General features: G+C 44.9%; 1 protein-coding gene across 7 annotated transcripts in view; it reads right to left on the bottom strand.

Annotated features, from left to right (window-relative positions):
- The window catches only part of SRGAP2 (SLIT-ROBO Rho GTPase activating protein 2), a 223,459-nt gene that overhangs the window by 37,433 nt on the left and 167,311 nt on the right, over positions 1-18,715 (bottom strand). For 5 of the 7 annotated variants that reach the window (XM_069459696.1, XM_069459698.1, XM_069459701.1 and 2 more), the window contains 4 exons: positions 15,202-15,426; positions 11,235-11,336; positions 10,008-10,205; positions 1,398-1,482 (listed from right to left, as the gene is read on the bottom strand). In XM_069459696.1, the coding sequence (XP_069315797.1) occupies positions 1,398-1,482; positions 10,008-10,205; positions 11,235-11,336; positions 15,202-15,426 (610 nt within the window). The remainder of the gene's footprint in view (positions 1-1,397; positions 1,483-10,007; positions 10,206-11,234; positions 11,337-15,201; positions 15,427-18,715) is intronic. The other 2 variants (XM_069459697.1, XM_069459702.1) reach the window with 1 other exon arrangement.

An 18,715-nucleotide genomic window follows, 5' to 3' on the forward strand; every position in this document is an offset into this window, starting at 1 on the left:
AGAGAGAAATCACTAGATCAAAGACTAAAGAAAAAAAATTAATCATCTGGGGGAATTGTCCCAGGTAGGAAAAGAATAGAGTAAGAAGGGTGGTTAAGAAGCACTGGTATAAAAAGTGGGGCTCTGCCAGGCACGGTGGCTCATGCCTGTAATCCTAGCACTGTGGGAGGATTGCTTCAGGTTAGGAGTTCGAGACCAGCCTGAGCAAGAGTAAGACCCCGTCTCTACTAAAAATAGAAAAATTAGCCAGGAGTGGTGGTGCACGCCTGTAACCCCAACTACTCGGGAGGCTGAGGCAGAAGAATCGCTTGAGCCCAAGAGTCTGAGGTTGCTGTGAGCTAGGCTGCTGCGACAGCACCCTAGCCCAGGTGACAGAGTGAGACTCCATCTCACCAAAAAAAAAAAAAGTGGGGCTCCAATTCCTGGGGCCAATGAGTATTGCACACTTTCCTACACTCTGCAGTTTATCTGAAGAGTGCTCAAGAATTTATTTAAAAATGTTAGAGCTCGTTGTAAGTGCAGGCTTGTCTGTCACTGATGTTAACACATATTCCCTGCAGCCTCCATCCTCTTCTTCTCCCTCCCATCTTTACGTGAGGAGATTAGTGGGGGAGGGAGGAAGGGCATTCAGAGGCATCCCCAACCTGGGAATCCCATTAATCACAGGATGCTGAGAGCTAGGCAGGAGACCCGGGCAGGGTGCCAAAAAAACCCCGGGGAAACTTCTCTTTCAGCCTCCGCCTTCTGTTTGACAGCCGAGGAGAGAAACTGCAGAGTGCCAGCCCAGTTCTCTGCCTTGCTACTTTCCAGGGTCTGGTTAAAATCATCCTACGAGACGAGACAGTCCATTCAGCACCATGGCCTGAGCACAGCCACAGCAGAGAGACCCTTCAAAGCACTTGAACAACACTAGGACCCTTCAAAGCAGAAGGAAACTGATACTTTCCCTGTAAGCTACAGAAAGTGGCAGTCTGTCCATCCCTCCTGCATTTGAGGATCCAGATCTCATATCACAGCTCCCTGCCTGCCTTCTTGCTCCAGCCTCGGTCCTGCCACAGAGGACTGAGAGCTTTAACAAAGTGTCTGGAGAGTGAATAGCCCCCCGGCCCCTTTACCCCAGCCATGGCAGAGGAGCGGAGGCGGGGGACTGGGTGGAGAGCAGACATGCTCCATTTAAACAAATAGATGATGCACGTTAGTGCTTCATTAAGCATTGGCCTGTTCCCATTACTCAAGCAGTCATTCGGGGCATGTGCTTCCACATCAAACAGGCCAGGAAAAGAAACGCATTCGAATAACGAGATCGAGTCCACTTGGCTGAGGACTGAGGCGTGTGCTCGGCAAGAAAGCCGAGCTGGTCTCACTGCCAGGCTCTAGCAGAGGGCTCCCACACTCACTTTCTCCTAGGGTTTTCTGCAGAAGGTCGTGCTTGGCTTGTAATTTGGTGATGAGGTTCCTGCCCTCCAGGTACTCCTTCATTTTCTACAAGAGAGGAGGAGGAGAAAGAGTAATCAGTCTCCCAAAGAAGGAAAAAAGTCACGGATGCTCAGCTGGACAATTCAATTCCTTTTTTTTTTAGAGGTTATTTGGTTTCTGACCCAATTTCCACCAGGTCCATTTTTTATCTCTTTAAGGCCCTGAGCATACGGGCAGCTGCTGATTTTCATGGCGGATTAGTATCCTGTTCCGTGTTTTGCTGGGAGCTCCATGTTGGCTAGTATATAGAAACTCTTTCCTAGAGCCCCCATCTGTCTCCTTTGGTTTCCCTGAAGGACAGCAGGGAGGGTGGATAGACCCCCTGAGCCCCAGTCTTCTTCGTATGAGGACACACACCTGCTCTCAGGCACCTCCACTGACATCCTGTCCTGCCCCGGCCCCTCCCCGGGTGCATTCCATCACACCGGGATCGGTGCCAGTGGCACCCTCAGCCCCTGCCTCAGCTGCAAGCCCGGCACGCAGAGCATCTCTGTCTGAGCCACATCCCAATCAGCCTCCATCTCCACTCTAATGGAGTCTCTATGGAAAGCTCGGGACTTCTGAGCACTCAGAGGAAGGGGCTGCCACCCCCCACTTGCATACACACATACAGTTCCAAATACAAGATGAGGTTTTGGAAATGTAATCCCACCTGCTCTAATAGTCAAAATATGATTGCTGTGTTACACTTATAGGTTTGCTCTCTCTCAACCCTTGTCTGTCCAGTGAGAGACTGTATTTTCCCAGACAATTCATCAAATCTTCAAAACAACGCTAGGAACTATTATTATCATTATCCCCATTTTACAGATGAGGGCACTGATGTTTGGAGAGTTTAATGAAGTCGCTCAAGGTCAAAGAGTGACTGGGGAATCTATCCAAATACATGCAGTCTAACAATACAGCGTGTGCTCTTAACCATTATGATAAAATGCTCCATCCACTGTGATGCATAGCAGGAGGAAAGAAGAAGTAAACTTCATAATATTAATTCTTTTCATAGGTGTAGCAGCTTAAGATGTTTTAGAGCACTTTAGCATATATTTTCTTATTTGATTCTCACAATAAATAACTCTTTACAACACATAGGGTAGACATTATCATTTCCTTATTACAGATAAGAATATGAGCTCAGGGGAGGGGGTGTTAATAAAATTGCTGATTGTTGCAAGCTAGTCAGTGGTAGTGCCAGGCCTGGCCCCTAGGCCTTTGAACTTTTCACAGTGTCTTTTGCACTCTCCCCCACAGCCATTCTTGGGATCTTAGTTTGTCTTGGTTGTCTCAGGTTCACATTGTACAGAATAGTATAGAGTAAAATTAACCCCTGCTGTCAGTCTGCCAGACCGGGGGTCATCTGCCCATGTCTAACTCAGAAGTCAAATGGCAGGGTTTCCCAAAGAGTGACCTGTGAATCACTGGTGATATGTAAGATTGTTGAGGCCGTAAGTGGATACAATGTTTTAAACTAAAATAGTTTTGTCTGTCTTTTAATGTGTATTAAGGAAAAATATAATTATACATCAAACCGTTGCTTTCATGGCTACTTACCACTTAGGGTTAAGACTGGTGGAAAGAAAAGGTGAAAAAAATGTGAGTTACTTTTACTCTATACTTTTCTGTACAATGTGAACTTTTAACTAAGAGCTTCTCTCTTTTCCTCTCTCGCTCTCGCTCTCAAACAAAAGAAAAATATGCTTTCTCTGGGATGCAGTCCCTGGCCCTCCCGTGCCCACCCAGATGGTCCTGTGTGTACCTTGAAAATCTCCATGACAGCACTTCTCTTACAGCCCTGTAGCAGAGGGTTTATCACTCATGTGTCTTTCTCTCTAGACTGCCTCCTCCCTGCGGTCAGAGACCATGCCATTCATTATTCTCTGCATCCCTGATGCTTAGTATCATGCCTAGCAGATTAACAGATACTCAATAAATGCATGAAGAATGGATAAGTAAATGAGTAGTCTCACTCTCCTCTGGATAGAACCTTCCTCAGCAGTTATAAACCAAGCCCCTAAGTGTGCCCCTCATCTCTATATTAAGTATAAAGCAACGCAAAACACACTGTATACCAAATCATTTCTGCTGCCTTATTCACAACCTGTTCCCTCTGCTCCTTTATGCTTTTGCACGAGAACATCTGCATGAAAATAGGCTCTGTTGTCACCTTCCTTTTTCCATCTGCTCCAGCTGCCAGCTCACCTGCTGTCAGTCTTCCCTGGATGACATCCTAATCCCCAACCAATGCCTAACTGTGGGCTTGGAACAGTACTTTAGGGCCCATAGGTGAAAGGCCTTCAGGAAACATCCACTGCTAAGAATGCAGTCCTCAAAAGCCTCTCTTTGGAAGGTTATCCCAGGAGATTCTTAAAGATTTCCTAGTGAGGAAAATTCACCAAGAAGCTATAACCCTCAAAACAAGACCAGACTGCTCAGAAAATAGATGAATGCAAATTCCTTCCTTTCACTCATGTTTCTACTTGTGATTCCAGAAATCATTTTTTCATTCATGTCCCCAGTTCACTAGTTAACTGTGGCTGTCACTGGTGAACCATTAAAATAAATAATAATCTGATAAAGAGGGATGATGGATTATCTTTTCGGGTTCCATTAAACCCCGAAGGATCAAAACTGTGTCAACTGCATCCCTAATACTGGTGTGGAAACCATGGTTGGGGGTTTTCCATCTATGTGAGCTGGGGATGGGAAGGTAAAGGCATCCCAGAGTTTGTAAGCATGTTATGTATGACTCCCCCAGCCCCGCCCCTAAGTCAGCATTCATGTGCATGAGACATCAGCTGGGGATACATGACCTTGCCTTTATTGGTAGAGCTGAGTTAGAAGGTTCCAGGTGCTGTGGGACAGACACACAGAGAAAGGAGCTGAGACAGCTGAAGGCAAGGGAAGAATAGGTGACCTTCAATGATGTCTGGAGACTAGGAGGCCAAGAAAAGAGCTGCTTATTATCTCAAATCACAAAATTCCCTCCTTGAGCAATTAGGATCACTTTCCTTATTCAAGGCATGTTCCAATATTAGGTTATTAATTTTCTTTCATTTCACTTCCTACACTCAGCTTCCCTCAACAAACGCCCAAAAAGGTAAAGTGATTAGCTGGTGGTTTCCTCAATGGAGGAGCAAAAGAAAGGGTATTACCCTATTCTAGGTATTACCAAAATAAAATCAGGTTTCTAAAACACAGTCTGACCAGTGCCCATCCCCCACAACTTTCACACTCAAATGGATCAAAACTGAGAATTTCTTCAAAAAGTAGGAAGGGAAGCAAAGAGTCTATTGGGGGTTTTATTTTGTGTTTTACCATTGTGAAACTTTAATTCAGTTTTTATGATTTCATTAATTCATTTCCTAATAATTCCTAATTGGTTGTTAACTGTCAGCAATGAGTTTTATTTATTGAAAAGTATTAATATAATAATTTATCTTTCTGAGCCCTCCCTCCCTGACCAACATTTTAGTTGCATTAAAATGAAAAAGATTGAGTTGGAATATTCTACACTTACTAACTCTTATAATCTGGGACAAATCTGTTAACCCCTGCCCCCTGTCTTAGCTTTTCCATCTGAAAAATGGGAATAGTATCTCTTTCACAAAGCTGTTGAGAATGAAATTGGGTAACAAGCAGTACTGTGATTAGCACAGGGCCTGGCACATAGCAGGTACTCAAAAGTGTTCCCTATACCTGAATCACCTGCTCAGTTAACTTAAAAACATTCCTTCCCTAAACTTTGCTTTGTGCTAAAATGTAAGAAGCTGAATCAAGGCAGAAGATTTTGGGCCTTTCAAAAAAATTAGTAAGAGGCACGAGAATACTTTTCAAATTTTATTTTTAAAAGCATCTTCCCTTTAAATGCACTCTTACCATGGGGGAATAAAACTCATAGAATCTTGCTTATGCTTTGGATTCAATCTGTGTGAACCCAAGGCCGTAAGTTTCCACTGCCACAAAGGGGTGGGGTGGGCAGCAGTGAGCTACGCCTAGCCAACTGCAGGCACAGAGACACACAGATGTCATTACTGTGGCTGCTTCCCCACCATCCAGGCACACTGACATTTCCCCTCCTCCCCGTCAATTTTTAAAATAGGAAACAGCTGTCAGACAGAATACATAATAGCGTAAACCTCAAATGGAGCACATCTCCCCAGTTTAATTGACACGGCAGGGGCATTCACTCATTTGTACCTGCTTGGCACACATTTACCAAGGGCCTGCAAGAGAATACCAAGATAAAAAGATCTCAGATGGCAAGTTTGAAGTCTAGTGGTCTAGCCCAGTGCCCCCATGGCCAAGACACTGCCTTCTCTCCTATCACCTTACCTGAACCTGTCCCTAAGAATTCAGGCAGTCTAGCTTTGTTACTTTATCAGCTATAATCCTTAACCCCTTCCCTGTTCTATTCCCCATCCAAGAACCTCATACTCCAACTCCCCATACAAGGAAACACTTAGGAAAAATGCCAGCCTAATAAGGCTTGGAATCCTTGGCTAAACAGTGAGCAGGGAACTAGTTAAATAGGTGATGGCACATCCATACAATGGAATTCTGTCCAGCCACTGGAAAAGGAGGCAGATCTTTTTGGACTAATATAAACAAATATCCAAAATAAATTAAGTGAAGAAAGTAAAGTGAAGAACAGTATGAATGGAATACTTCTATTTGTACTTCTATTTTATTTCATCCCATTTCTAATGTAATTTATTGTGTTAAGGGGTGTTCGTGGATACGTCAGTTGTTGCCCATGCATACATAGACTATCTCTGGAAAGACACAGAAGAAACTGGTTTCAGTCACCAGCAGAAGGGAGGGGAGAAGGGGTCAGGAATGAAAAGAAGTTTTCTAATACTTTCTCCTGTATGCCCTTTTGAAATCTTTGCACCTTAAAAAAAAAAAATCTATTTTTAACAATCACAATAAAAAAGGCCATAGGAAAAAAGTAGGCATTGCTGAATTATGTGTTATAATAGATGAGCGATAAACACAAAGCCAAGGGGATCAGGAAACATGTCCCCACTTGGGGCAAATAAGAGGAGAAAGTTGCTGAGCTGTTCCTGAGCCTTTCCCTTCGCCTCAGCTTCTTCAGCAGGGTGGAGAGAAAGAGCCTGTGGATAGAGACCAGGCGACCAGAGTTCCCAGTGCAGCCCATCTGGAGAAACTTGAGCAACCTACCCATCCCCTCTGGATTTATTTATTCATTTTTAAAACTTTCAAATGAGAAAGGTTGGGTCATACGATTTTTAAAAATTAATTCAAGTTTTAAAATTTCATGATTATTTTCGTGTGACTCTTGCAAGCAACTGACCTTTACAGAGAATGTTTCAAATTTCTAATTGATGTCATCTGGGCAAATCAGTCTGATGATAGCCACAGGTGGTCAGAAAGCTTTCCTATCAGCTGTGGTCACTAGGCACACCACCTAGGAGTCAAGCCATGACAACGGACTCCTTTCTCAACTTTCCAAAAGGAGCTTCCAGGATGCACTGCTCTGACATCTTTGAAGGGCATAGAAAAACACAGGGGCAATGTTTGTAGAGGCAACAGACCAAAAAAAGCACATCTGCATCTGTAGGGGCTGTACGGTAAACTGGCAGCCACTGTGTTTAACATGGGCACCTCCTTTTCTTAAATGTCTATTTCCTTAGCCAAAAAAAGCCCTTTTATCATGAAATGAATTATATGGTGCATTTCAAGCACAAGTCACAAAGATGATGAACTCTCTTATAAATCCATTACTAGACAAGTCCAGACAAAAACTGTTCCTGCTAGCCAAGGAAATTTGCACACAATTTTGATAAGTAGCACTAGGGCCACAAAAGACAGGAAATGGGTTAGAGGACATTAATGCATTCAGACAGAAGGCGAAAGGGGGAAAGGATTTGAGAGGTCACCAGTTCGAACACGGTCATTCCTGCTTTTACTAAAGGTCAACCCTGAATACAAATTTTATAGATTCATTTAAAGCCCAAAAGCAATTCTGACAAAGACTGTCTTAAATACAGATTTTTAAGTCCAAAATTTCTTACTTAACCTAAAAAAAATGGAAATATTCAGCAATGTAACGAGATTGGGTTATTTAAATAGTGTTATATCTATGCAGTCCAGACAGACCAGCCAAACAATCCTATTATTAAAAGCCTCTAGAGAGTGTTCAACAAGCTTCTTAGATAATGAAGCTTGGGGAGGTGACACATCCTTCATTATAGTCAGAAAATTCTTTTAACTCCTAAGCCAGGTTTTTGCATGCCTTTATGCTTTTGCACATGCTGCTCCTTCCTTAAGGAATGCCATTCTCCTCCCCAGTTCCCTGCCTGGTTCGCTCATCCATCAAGATCCAGCACAAAAGTCACTTTGTGTGTGATGCTTCCTCAATTCCACTCATCCTCGTTGCCATTCAGGAAGATGTGCACGTATGCATCTTAAAAATTTTTATTTTTTTAATTTGATTTTATAAAAATTAGTCTATTGTAACTGTTTAGGAATATATGAAGTAAAAATGAAAGTTGTCCCTTTCATGCCCAATCCCATCATTCCCTCTTCATATCATACCGTCAGCATTCCCAACTCATAGCACAGTGTCTGGCAAATAGTAAACCCTCAATAAATGATCAATGAAAATTCAATGATTAATAAATAAATTAGGAATAATGATGGTGAAAATAAGTTTTTAGCATTTATTGAACACTAACTACAAAACCAGGCAGTGTGTTAAATATTTTACAAAAATGGATGAATGAGCCAAAATGTCAATAATTTCTTATATAGATTTAGTATTTTGCTCATGGATATGCTTAAAGAATGTTATAATGAAATGACTTAGATTGTAAAGCAATGTATATAGTAGTTCCCATTCTTTGTAATAAAATTACAAATATATGCTCACATATATGTTTATGTATGCATAGAAAAGAGATTATAAGGGAATATATTCCAATGCCATTATCTCTAGGTGGTAGGACTATGGACAATTTTTATTTATTTTATTATTTGTTAATTACTTATTTATCAAGACAAACTAGTCCTCAGCCCACATATTAATAGCTCAGGAACACAGGTCAGTGACAAACCTCTATGTAAATCAACACAAAGAAATTCTTTATATTCCAAAATCACTTTGCATGCTTGAAAGATACCACCCTTCCTCATCTCCCCAAAATCTTTCATAGAATCATAATTTCTATAGAAATCTGCATATGCCTTCTTTCTTGGTTCAGCCACAGCAAACTTATAGAAAGCTGCAACTTCCAGGGATACAATGAATGCTCCGACAATATGAAACCGCAGGTGCCTGGCCAGGAGGCCACGTACCTGAGGTTTTGTCAAAGTGCTGGAAGCCACGGTAGTTACTGTCATTGATGGCTATGCCAACCTCAACACATCCTTCCTGGCTGATGGAGAAACAAACTGCCTATGGAAAATTTTAATTTTGCTTCTAAATTTTAATAATGAGCATGTTTTACTTTGTTACAATAATTTTTAAAAAAGTTGTTTTAGAGGAACAATACTGATAAATGACTTCCTTTTAGCAGTTTTCTCTAGGATAAAAAAATCTGAAGTCTGAGCTTAACTAATTAAAAAACAGATTCCTTAAAGAAAAATTAACAAATCATTAGTGTTCTTAATAGAGAAAGGGCAGTGTTCAATGAAGAATTAAACAAATCGTTCCAGTTGGAAGAAAAATTCAATTTACTGTATGTAGACTATGTTTCTTAACTGAAGAACAAGTTAATTCCTTTCATTCAGAATCAGTATGCATAATCACTGGCTACATTTCATCTTACATCTGCAAACTTAATTTTTCCTTTCTTGGTCATCAGAAGATTAGGAAACAAATTTTAGTCCAGGCAATGAATCCTACTTGGCAAGCTCAAAATAATTATTAAAAAGCAGCACCAAAGACCAGCTAGCAGCCTTCCAAAGGACTGTTAACAATACTTACAAAAAATTGGTCCATCTGTCTAAAAGAAGACTAGAAACAAACGAATAATAAAATACAATATTTTAGAATTCTCTGCAAAATAGCAATGCTGTACATTACCTGTCCCTTTGAATTTTAGCAATAATTATGAAAAACAGTTTCCCAACAATGAAAGTTATAAAATAATGTCATTATATCACCTAGAAGAGACTACAGACCTTTAAAAACAAGATATGTGCTGTCCAGAAATTTGGATGCAGTTCCCAAGAACTAAACAATGAATTCCCCCTTTCTTGATGCCCTGTGGCAGAAGGAAGCTTTCAAATGAATGCCTACTAGTTGGTTAAAAATTTCTTAAAAAAGAAAATCTTCCCAGTAGTATAGTTGGGAGCATCCTTTCTCTTGGGGGTCCCTATTAGTTATATACAACTTGTAGATGTCTGTTCCTTTAAGTGTAAGGATGGTCTCAGAGTATGCCCACATGCAAATCTACGATATTCAGATATTCAAAGCCTGCCCTTCAGACACTTGACAAGGACTGTGAGTGCTCAATCTCCCTTGTGTGCTGCAGTGGTGATGCTCTTTAAAGGCCACCGAGCTCCCTTACCGTGAAATAAAACTGCTCTGTCTCTTGCTGGTTGGCTCTCCTCTTAGCAATGCTGGGCTTGCTCATGAAGGTTTCTGAGACTGTGGACTTGACGGACTCCATGGAGTTGCTGTACTGGAAGCAGTCAGACACATCAAAATCCTCGACAGTCACAATGTCCTGGATGGTCTGCAGGGTGGCCTCCATTGTCTTCTTCACCTGCAATGACAGGGCCAACATAATGTATGGGGGTGAGGGGGCTCCAAAGAAAACATGTGGGAGAAGCTTGGGGAAGTGGGGGAGGGAGTGGACTGGGGAAGGACGGAGATGCCACCAGAGGGTGCAGCTCTGCTTCCCACTGGACAGTGCTAAGGGAGTGACAGACATCACATGGATTCTGCAACAGCATGCTACTCTCTCCAATGAGACTGTAAAAGCCACTACCCCCTTTGAGCTATGAATTTGAGCTAGCTCTTTTATTTAATGTTAACTTTTAAAATTTAATATTAGCTCTTCGTTAGAATGGAAGTGCTAAGGGAAAGAGAAGGAAACAAATCCAAACCAACCCCACTGTACACACAGGTAGTTAAAATGTGTGATGGGCCTAGTCCTGCAAAGCCCCAGGTTCTGTTTCATGACCTTCAACAAATTGATGAACCTGTTTCCTCATTTGCACACTAAGTGACCCATCCCCAATCCTTCCTGATCTTCCTGGGAAAAATAAGACTTACTGAGATGCAAGGTAAGAAGCCAACTCAGCTCAACACAAAGCTGGATCATCGATCATACTGCCCTTTTGAACTGGTTGTTGAAAGCAAATATACTGGGCCCAGAAGAAAGTCACCCTTTCCTAAGAGGATGGAGATGTTTGAAGTGTCAAAGTCAAAGGCCTCTGTTTGTTTGAAAATGCTGGAAAAAACTAGGCATGAGGGGGTGGTTTCAGAGACACAATATTGTTCAGACAGCTGCCAAGTGCCATTTTGATTAAATGTGTAGAGGGGAAAAAAAGCATTTTACAAAAGCTCAAAATAGAGCACAACCTTTGGCAATGCAAGAGTAACTTCCTGGAGTTCAAGGGCAGGATGTAGCAGAGGGGGAAAGTCCAAGCCTACATTTGGCTAGGAAATGTTTGCGGCAGCCCGGACATTCTCTGCATGCTCCTTCCACCTGCTCCCAGATGGGCAGCAGCAAGAGGTTCAACAGGGGAACTCCGAAGGTGGCTCTGAGCCTCCTAGGCAGAAAACTCACCTCTTCATTCTCAATCTTCAGAGTGGATAAGCGAGACTGCAGTTGTTGGCATCTCTGCACCAGCTCACTCTGGACAGGCTGCTGGGCACAGAGCTGGGAAGCCTGCCAAAAGCAAGCAATACCAGGTCAGGAAGAGGATACAGTTCTTTTGGTGGTTCCAGAGTTCCCACTACTGGTAATAAAACTACTCATATTCCAGGTGTAAGGAGTGTAGTTTCTGTGTTGAAACAAAATCCAAAGCCAATGTGTGTGGACCTCTTTCAGGACCAAATAGCACATGAAAGGAATGGGGAGGGGAATCTGTTTGGAAAGACCAGGTCTCTCTTTGGAGCTCACCTCTAGGCTGCTGCCTGGTAGGGGCAGTGGCTCCAGGGAAGGCTGAAGGTGCTAGAGAAGAGTGCCGCAGGCAGCCCCAGGTCCAGAAACACAAAGCTTTGGCACAGTGAGGATTTCCTGCTAGAGGTCCAAGTGGCCACCTCTCTGGCCCCTCCCTTATCCCCCTTTGTACGCCAGAGTGAAAGCAGGAGAGAAGTGGGTCAGGAGGCTAACTTGCTGCTGTTGGCAGCCAGCATGTGTTTATAAATCCAGGCTACATGTGAGAGCTCTGATTCAACGAGAGAGAACGTGAAGCCAGGAACAAGATCATATCATAGGCTATGCTAGAGGGCCCCAGAGGGCATGGAATCTTGTAGAACTTGGCATTTTCCAAAGAGCCATCATTTTACCCTAAGTTGTCACTAGATCTCTGTGGGAGAGGAGTCTGCCTTTCCCTCAAAGATTATTGTCAACTAGCTTTCCCCTGTGTGAAGGAATAGCTGATCCATTGTCTCCAGGTGGGGGTGTGCCTACGCCATGAGGTCGCTCCCAGTCCCCAGGATGAGGGAGGAGGAACAGAAGGCTGGGAGAGTTGGGAGGCAGGACCCATGTGAAGGCAACTCCTGTCACCTCACTACCATGTGTCCTCTAGCCTCTTGTCTGCAAAGAGATATCTGGATAGAACCAGCCTCCATCCTCCTCAGCAATGAGTGGGCACATTCACATGCCCACAGACCATTCTCCTGCTTGAAAAGACAAAACCTCTCTTCAGATGGAGGGGGCTGGGACTTGACCTTTTCCTCCATTGGCTTTTAAGCTCCCAACTGACTTGACCTCCTCCCCCAGCTGAAAGGCTGGCCCGAGCCAGCTCTCAGATCTGAAGAGAGCTGACTTCACTCTGGCTCTTGGATAATCAGACACAATGGAGAAAGCTCAGTGGCCAGAATGTGTTAGCGCCAAGAGTGAAACTCTCTGGCTGCCTGATGTCACTGGTCAGGCATCCAGAGCCCCACAAGCCTCTGGGGGCACCAAGAGTGGAGCCAAGTACCTCCTCCTAGTACATCTGAGAGCACTTGGCATCATTTCACGTGCTGAGCGCCCCAGAACACCAGTCACTGTGGGGCCTTGGCCAATTGCAGGGCTTCCGGTCAAAATGCCACCCGAACTCTGGCCCTAGTTCAAGGACTTCCAGGCAGCTCCCTCTTGTTGCCTGTATAATCTACAGACAGCCCACACTGATGGGGAGAGACTGGCTGCAGGGACCAAGAACAACTCACCCTCTCATCTCATTTTATTTTCACTCATCTGAAGGCTAAGTTGGAATATAGAACCTTTGCAGGCTCTAGGACTGGCCCCGGCCCCTGCCTGGCTCAGCCACTGATCAGCTATATCACACAAAGGGAGGGCCCAGGCAGAAGAGTGAGCTATTGATTTTTAAAGTAAACCAGATCTAGCAGGGAGGAATCATGGAGGGAAAATCACCTCCAAGCCTGTTCCTTTAAGAAGCACCAGAGCTGTGGATGCACGCTTTGGCAATGGTCCGCTACCGGGGTGCAAGGTAATGCATTCCAGCTGTACTCTGGAGTATGGAAATAAAGCTCTGACAGGGCTGGGAGGGGGCCTGAGCACCCAGCATCTGGATTCCCCCTTTATGAAGACAAGCTGTTTGGCTCAGAAGGCAACCCAGTCAACACCGGAAAATGTATCACTCCACTCAGCTGGTCCCAAGTTCCACTGATCCTTGGGCAGGAATCTCAGCGGCAGCTGGAGAAAGGGCTTGGAAGGCAAGTTTGACCAGAAGCCAGGGCAGGTGAGGAATGGGGCTTCCTGGGGCTCGGTGACACCCCTTCCCTCAATTCTAATTGCACATGCTGCCGTCTCACTTTCCCATCTGTTCAGACACTGACATTTCCTAAGCCACAGCAATGGAAGCAAACTGTAAATGGTTTGATTTTCCCTAAGCAGGAGAGGAAAGACATCATCTCCACAGTTTTGTCTCTAAGACAGAAATGACCTCCACTCCATAGTGGCCTACTGATGACAGCAAATCCTCTGTTTACACTGCTACAGCTGTCATTTTGGTACAGATATTTCTAGAGAATCTGGATACTAATCCTAAGGGAAGAGCCATTCCTAGGGAGAGCACGTTGCTGTTTTTCGGTCCCCTAGCATCTGCTCTTCCTTCTTTTGGAAACTGGTTTGACTGCCCTCTGGGGGAACCCCCCACTGCACCACTCAGGCCATGTGCTTTGGAGGGAGCATGTGAACCCAGTATAAGCCAACCAGCCAACTGCAGGTAACTGGGATTGGCTTAGGGATAAGCACTTCACCCAATCAAAGCCAATGACACACACGAGGCTTTAGTGAGGGCATCGAGGAGGGAGGCAGATATTCTTTCCACTAGATTTCAGCCCACCAGGAAATAAGGCTGGAAATGTAGTCACCCTGCCTCCACGGGATAAGGGCCTACCTGAGAACAAAGCTAACACACAGGAAGTGGAGCAGAGAGAGAAAAACTGAGTCTTGGTAGAGTTCCTGCTCCTAAATCCAACTATGCCTGGAGATCCATCTGGATTTTTTTTTTTTTTTTTTTGAGACAGGGTCTCGCTCTGTTGCCCCAGCTAGAGTGCAGTGGTCTCATCATAGCTCCCTGCAACCTCAAACTCCTGGGCTTAAGCAATTCTCCTGCTTCAGCCTCCGAGTAGCTGGGACTACAGGCATGGGCCACCACACCTGGCTAATTTTCTGTTTTTTTGTAGAGACAGGGTCTCACCGTCTTGATCTTTTCTATTACATAAGCCTATAAATCCTCTTTCTGACTTAACCAGTAGGTGAAATGGTGGTTCTTACCCACAGGAATGAGGTTCACTCTGACTTGTATGCACAACCAGCACAAATAGAACCAAAAGATTGAGAGCATTGAAAACCCAGGAGCTTCTCTTTCCTCTCACTTTAGTTTATTTCGGCCCTTCCTGTTGTAGTCATTGGAGGTGGAGCCCAAAACAAGGTCCCTGTGTTCACGCTCCCCTGCCTGGGCAACCAGCATCAGGCCTTCAGAATGGCATCTTAGCTCTTGTCCTTTCTGTAAGCACCTGTTCTTTTTTTGTTCAATACTCAAGCAGAACTACACACTTTAACATAATCTCCTAAACTCAGCAAAATATGACTCTTCAGAACTCTGACAAATGTCAAAGGATGACACCATTCCTCTGCTTAGTCCTCCCTCCCCAACAAGAGCCTCTAGGACATGGCCTCACCACTGGGAGTGCCCTTCCCCACCTCCTTTCACCATGGTGGACTGTTAGGAGTTTTTAGAATAGACCTGCTATTTGTCACCTTCTTTGATCCTGCTGGGTCCCTTCAGATTCCCCTCCCTGTGCACATTTCTAACTCTCTCCTAATCTCAGAGTGTAAGCTCGCTGAGGACTCCAATCTCCAATGCTACAGCCAAGCCTGGTGGACAGCAGCGCTCAGTAACTGTGTGCTGGGTGAGTGGAATGTGCCGCACCCACCTGACAGGGAGCCAGTTCCAGGCCTCCCTCCCCCGCCCCACCCCCTCCTCCCAAATAACGTGGCTTCTGTGTAATGAATCTAGACACAAGTGCATTCAAGCCCCTTGGGGAGGGGTGTGGATATGGGGAGAGGACCTCACCATGTCCCCCATGTGGGGCTGGAACTCAAACTTCATAGGGGGGCAGAAGACGTTGTTGTACATCTCCATGAGGCGCTGCTTGTCGCTGGTAGCGTCCAGGTTTTCTACTGCATTCTCAATGGCATCCAGCCCTTCATGCTTTGACTGTTCCAGATTCAACTCAGCAGAGAGGAAGGTGCGCAGAGCCCGGTTCAGGCTAGCATGGTAGCCTAAGTCACAGCACTGCTGTGGGAAGGAGAAGGCACGTGAGCACAGCATGGAACAACCCATGGCTGGGAGGAAAGGGAGGGTGGTGCTCGGGGCAGATCTGACCACGTCGATGAAGACCAGCTGTGCAGTGGAAAGAGGGCTGACACTCAGACTCCCAAGGTCTGGGTGACAGGTCTCAGTTCTTGACTCCCAGTTCAATGGTTAAACAGAGGGGACTGTGCGGTGGTTAGAAGGAAGAAAATTCCTAAGGACAAAATGACATTATTTAACTAAGCCCTGTACAGTACTAGTCCATAAACATGAAAAGAGTAGAGAGTTAAAGAGAATCTTCTTCCATTTTCAGGTTTATCTGGGAATGCCCTTATAACAAAATTCAACAATAAAAACACAGCCTGCTACTCCCTGAGGGTTACTGTGGTTTAGTCACTACATAGCAACCAAGCCAGGCCATTTCAGCATTCAAGGGCCTGAAAGGAGTGTTGCAAACACAGCTAATTTATGCAAACACAACTCTAGGTGGGAGAAGGAGAGAATGGGGGGCCCACTCTGTGGATCATCATCCCCACCGACTCCCAGTGCTCTAGGGCATTGAGCTGCAGACTAGGATTTCTGACACGCCTCCTCCTTCCCAGCATCTGACAACAGATGCCCCTGCCCTACAGAAATAGCATTTATGAGACTAAAAAGTTCTAAGCAAAAGTGTTACTGGGGAAACTCACATCTTGTAAGGGATTCTGATTTTCTACAGCAGAATGAAAAAAGAAACTGGTATGGAAGAAGCAATTGTATAAAAAATAAAAAATACTAGAGGCAGACTCAAGCAACCTTGGAAAAGTCACTCCCCATCCCCAAACCTGTTTCCTTCACAGTAAAATGAACAGAGTTGACCAGGTCAGTGGTTTCCAAGCTGTAGACCAGAGCTTTAAGGTTCTGTGCCAGCTCTCAGGCTGCCCTTGAGAAAGGGGTAAAAGGGGAACCCAACTAGTGGGACCTGAAGCCTCCTATGCCTCCTTCAACCAAGCCAGCTCTGTTCTTTTTCCTACTTAATATTCTGGGATTCTGTGTAAGATCGGGTTTGAAGAAAGAATTCTTTTGCTAGAGAAAAAGTCTGAAAATCCTTGGACTAAATGTAATTCCCTAAGGCCCTCTTCAGCAATGGCATTCTGTAACTCTGTGCGCACATTCCCCACCCCTCCAAAAGGACCCAGAGATCCTGATTCTTTGGCCACCCATTATTGCCTCGATTGCTTAAGCATCTTAGAGGTCCAGAACCTGAGAAGAAATATCAGAGAAGAATCCACGGACAGAGTAAGGCCATCTGCCTGATTGCCATCCCACTGCATAAGCAAGCATCACATTAACTCTCTCCCGAGCCTTTCCCTCTCATCATGATCACATTGGGAACAGGCACTATTGGGGAAGAAAAGCATGTGACATGCCGCCTCCTTCCTGGCATCTGACAAGAAGCTCAGTGAGAGCATCCGTTGGGCTGGGCTCTGGGTTCAGTGCCAACAGGCCCTGGCAGGTGCCTGGCTGCAGCGGAATAACAGCAGTTACAGCTTAACTAGAGGCAGAGGATGGAAAGGCATTAAATTCAGGCGGCAGGGAAGCGCAAGTGGGAGCTAGACAAAAGCGGCTGATTAGGAGGCTGCACGTGCGGGATCCTCCCACCTCTGGGAGATGCTGCTGGCCTCACCAGGAGCCTGGAACCTGTGAGCCCTCCTGACTAGCTCTGTGTGGACCCTGACGATGAGCTCTGTGCCCGTAAGTCGAACGAGCAGAAGTGACACTGCCCACAGCGTGTAAGTCGGGGGCAGGTGGGTGAGGGGTAGAATTAGGGGGAGGAAAGCCGCCCGTCAAAAACCTTTACCTATTTTTGGTAATTCCCTTTTCCTCTCAATTCCCACTACCTGAACGCTCTTTCATACTCCTACCATCTTACAGCAGTACCGTCTGCTTCATTGCCTAAAATGTGACTTTTATTCTGCCACACACACCTCTGCTGAAGAACCTAAAACACCTCTTTTTTTTTTTTTCTGAGGTAAAAATCCACCTTCCTCAGTTTGGAAATTTAGAAATGCTTCTATTCATTGTGCGTGCTTACTATATGCCAGTCAGCGTGCTAAGTGCTTTATATACATTCTATTTTAATCCTCACGATAACCCCAATGAGCTCGGTATTATCTTAATTTTCCAGACTCAGAAGGTTCAGTGAAGATAGATAACTTGAGCAAGGTCCAACAGCCAGAACAAATTATGATCTGTCTTCAGTCCCGCCATCCAACACCAGCTCCCTCTATCTTCTTAGATTCTTCTGCTCTGAATCAGTGACGTACTCTCGTTTAGGGGGGAGTATTGGAAAGCACAGGCCTCAAATCAGCTATATGTGACCATAAGCAAGCTACTTAATCTCTCTGCGCCTCAAATGAGGATAATGCCAGTCTCACAGGTTGTTGTGAGGCCAACAGGCAATATATTTCCATATATTTGGCAACATGTAGACACTAAACAAACACCAATATATCTCCAAATCCACTGACCTCTGCCCCTTAGCTCCTAGAATTTCCTCGTCCTTTACCTACTGGAACTGGACCAGATCTTCCAGATCCAAATCAAATTCCCAGCCTCTGGGAAGCCAGCCGACCCTGCAATCTTGGCCTCCACTGACCCCAGCCCTCACTCAGAATCACAGTCATCTGCAGCCCTTGTGTGATACAGAATACATTCCCTTATTCTGTGACATGCCATTTCATCTCACCCCAACCAGAAGGCAAGCTTCCTGAGGGCCTGGCCAGTGCCTCATCCTTTTTTATATCCCTCGCCATTAGGCCTTGCTCATAGCAGGCATTTAATAAACTTCCCATTGATTCACTGATGCCACAGTACAGATTCCAGCTTCTCAGGAAATAACACACTTAGGCTGAATACTGACCTAAGTCAAGTGTAGAGACGAAGCCACTGAAGCCTTTTGTTTTGCTCACTCTGTATGGCCAAAGGAAGGCTGGGAGTTTTCCCAGGCTGATGCACTGTCTCTATTTATATAACAGTTCTGAAGCTTTTCTGTGTCCAGGAGTGGGGGTCTCACTCACAGCGTGCCCCCTGGCTCCTCCATGCCTCTAGCCAACCAGGGAGATTCACAAGAGTTTTTCCAGAATCTTGGCTACCTATATACCTGCAAGGGCAACAGGCAGAAACCGAGCCTTTAGCAAAGAAGCAGTATCTGGCAAGGTTAGGTAAGTGAGATCTGAATATTTCATCCTGTTCCCGGGAGAATCCCAGGAAGTAGAGGCAGCAAATCATTTTG

The sequence above is a fragment of the Eulemur rufifrons genome, chromosome 27 (assembly GCF_041146395.1).
Source record: "Eulemur rufifrons isolate Redbay chromosome 27, OSU_ERuf_1, whole genome shotgun sequence".
In the NCBI taxonomy this organism is placed as follows: Eukaryota; Metazoa; Chordata; class Mammalia; order Primates; family Lemuridae; genus Eulemur; species Eulemur rufifrons.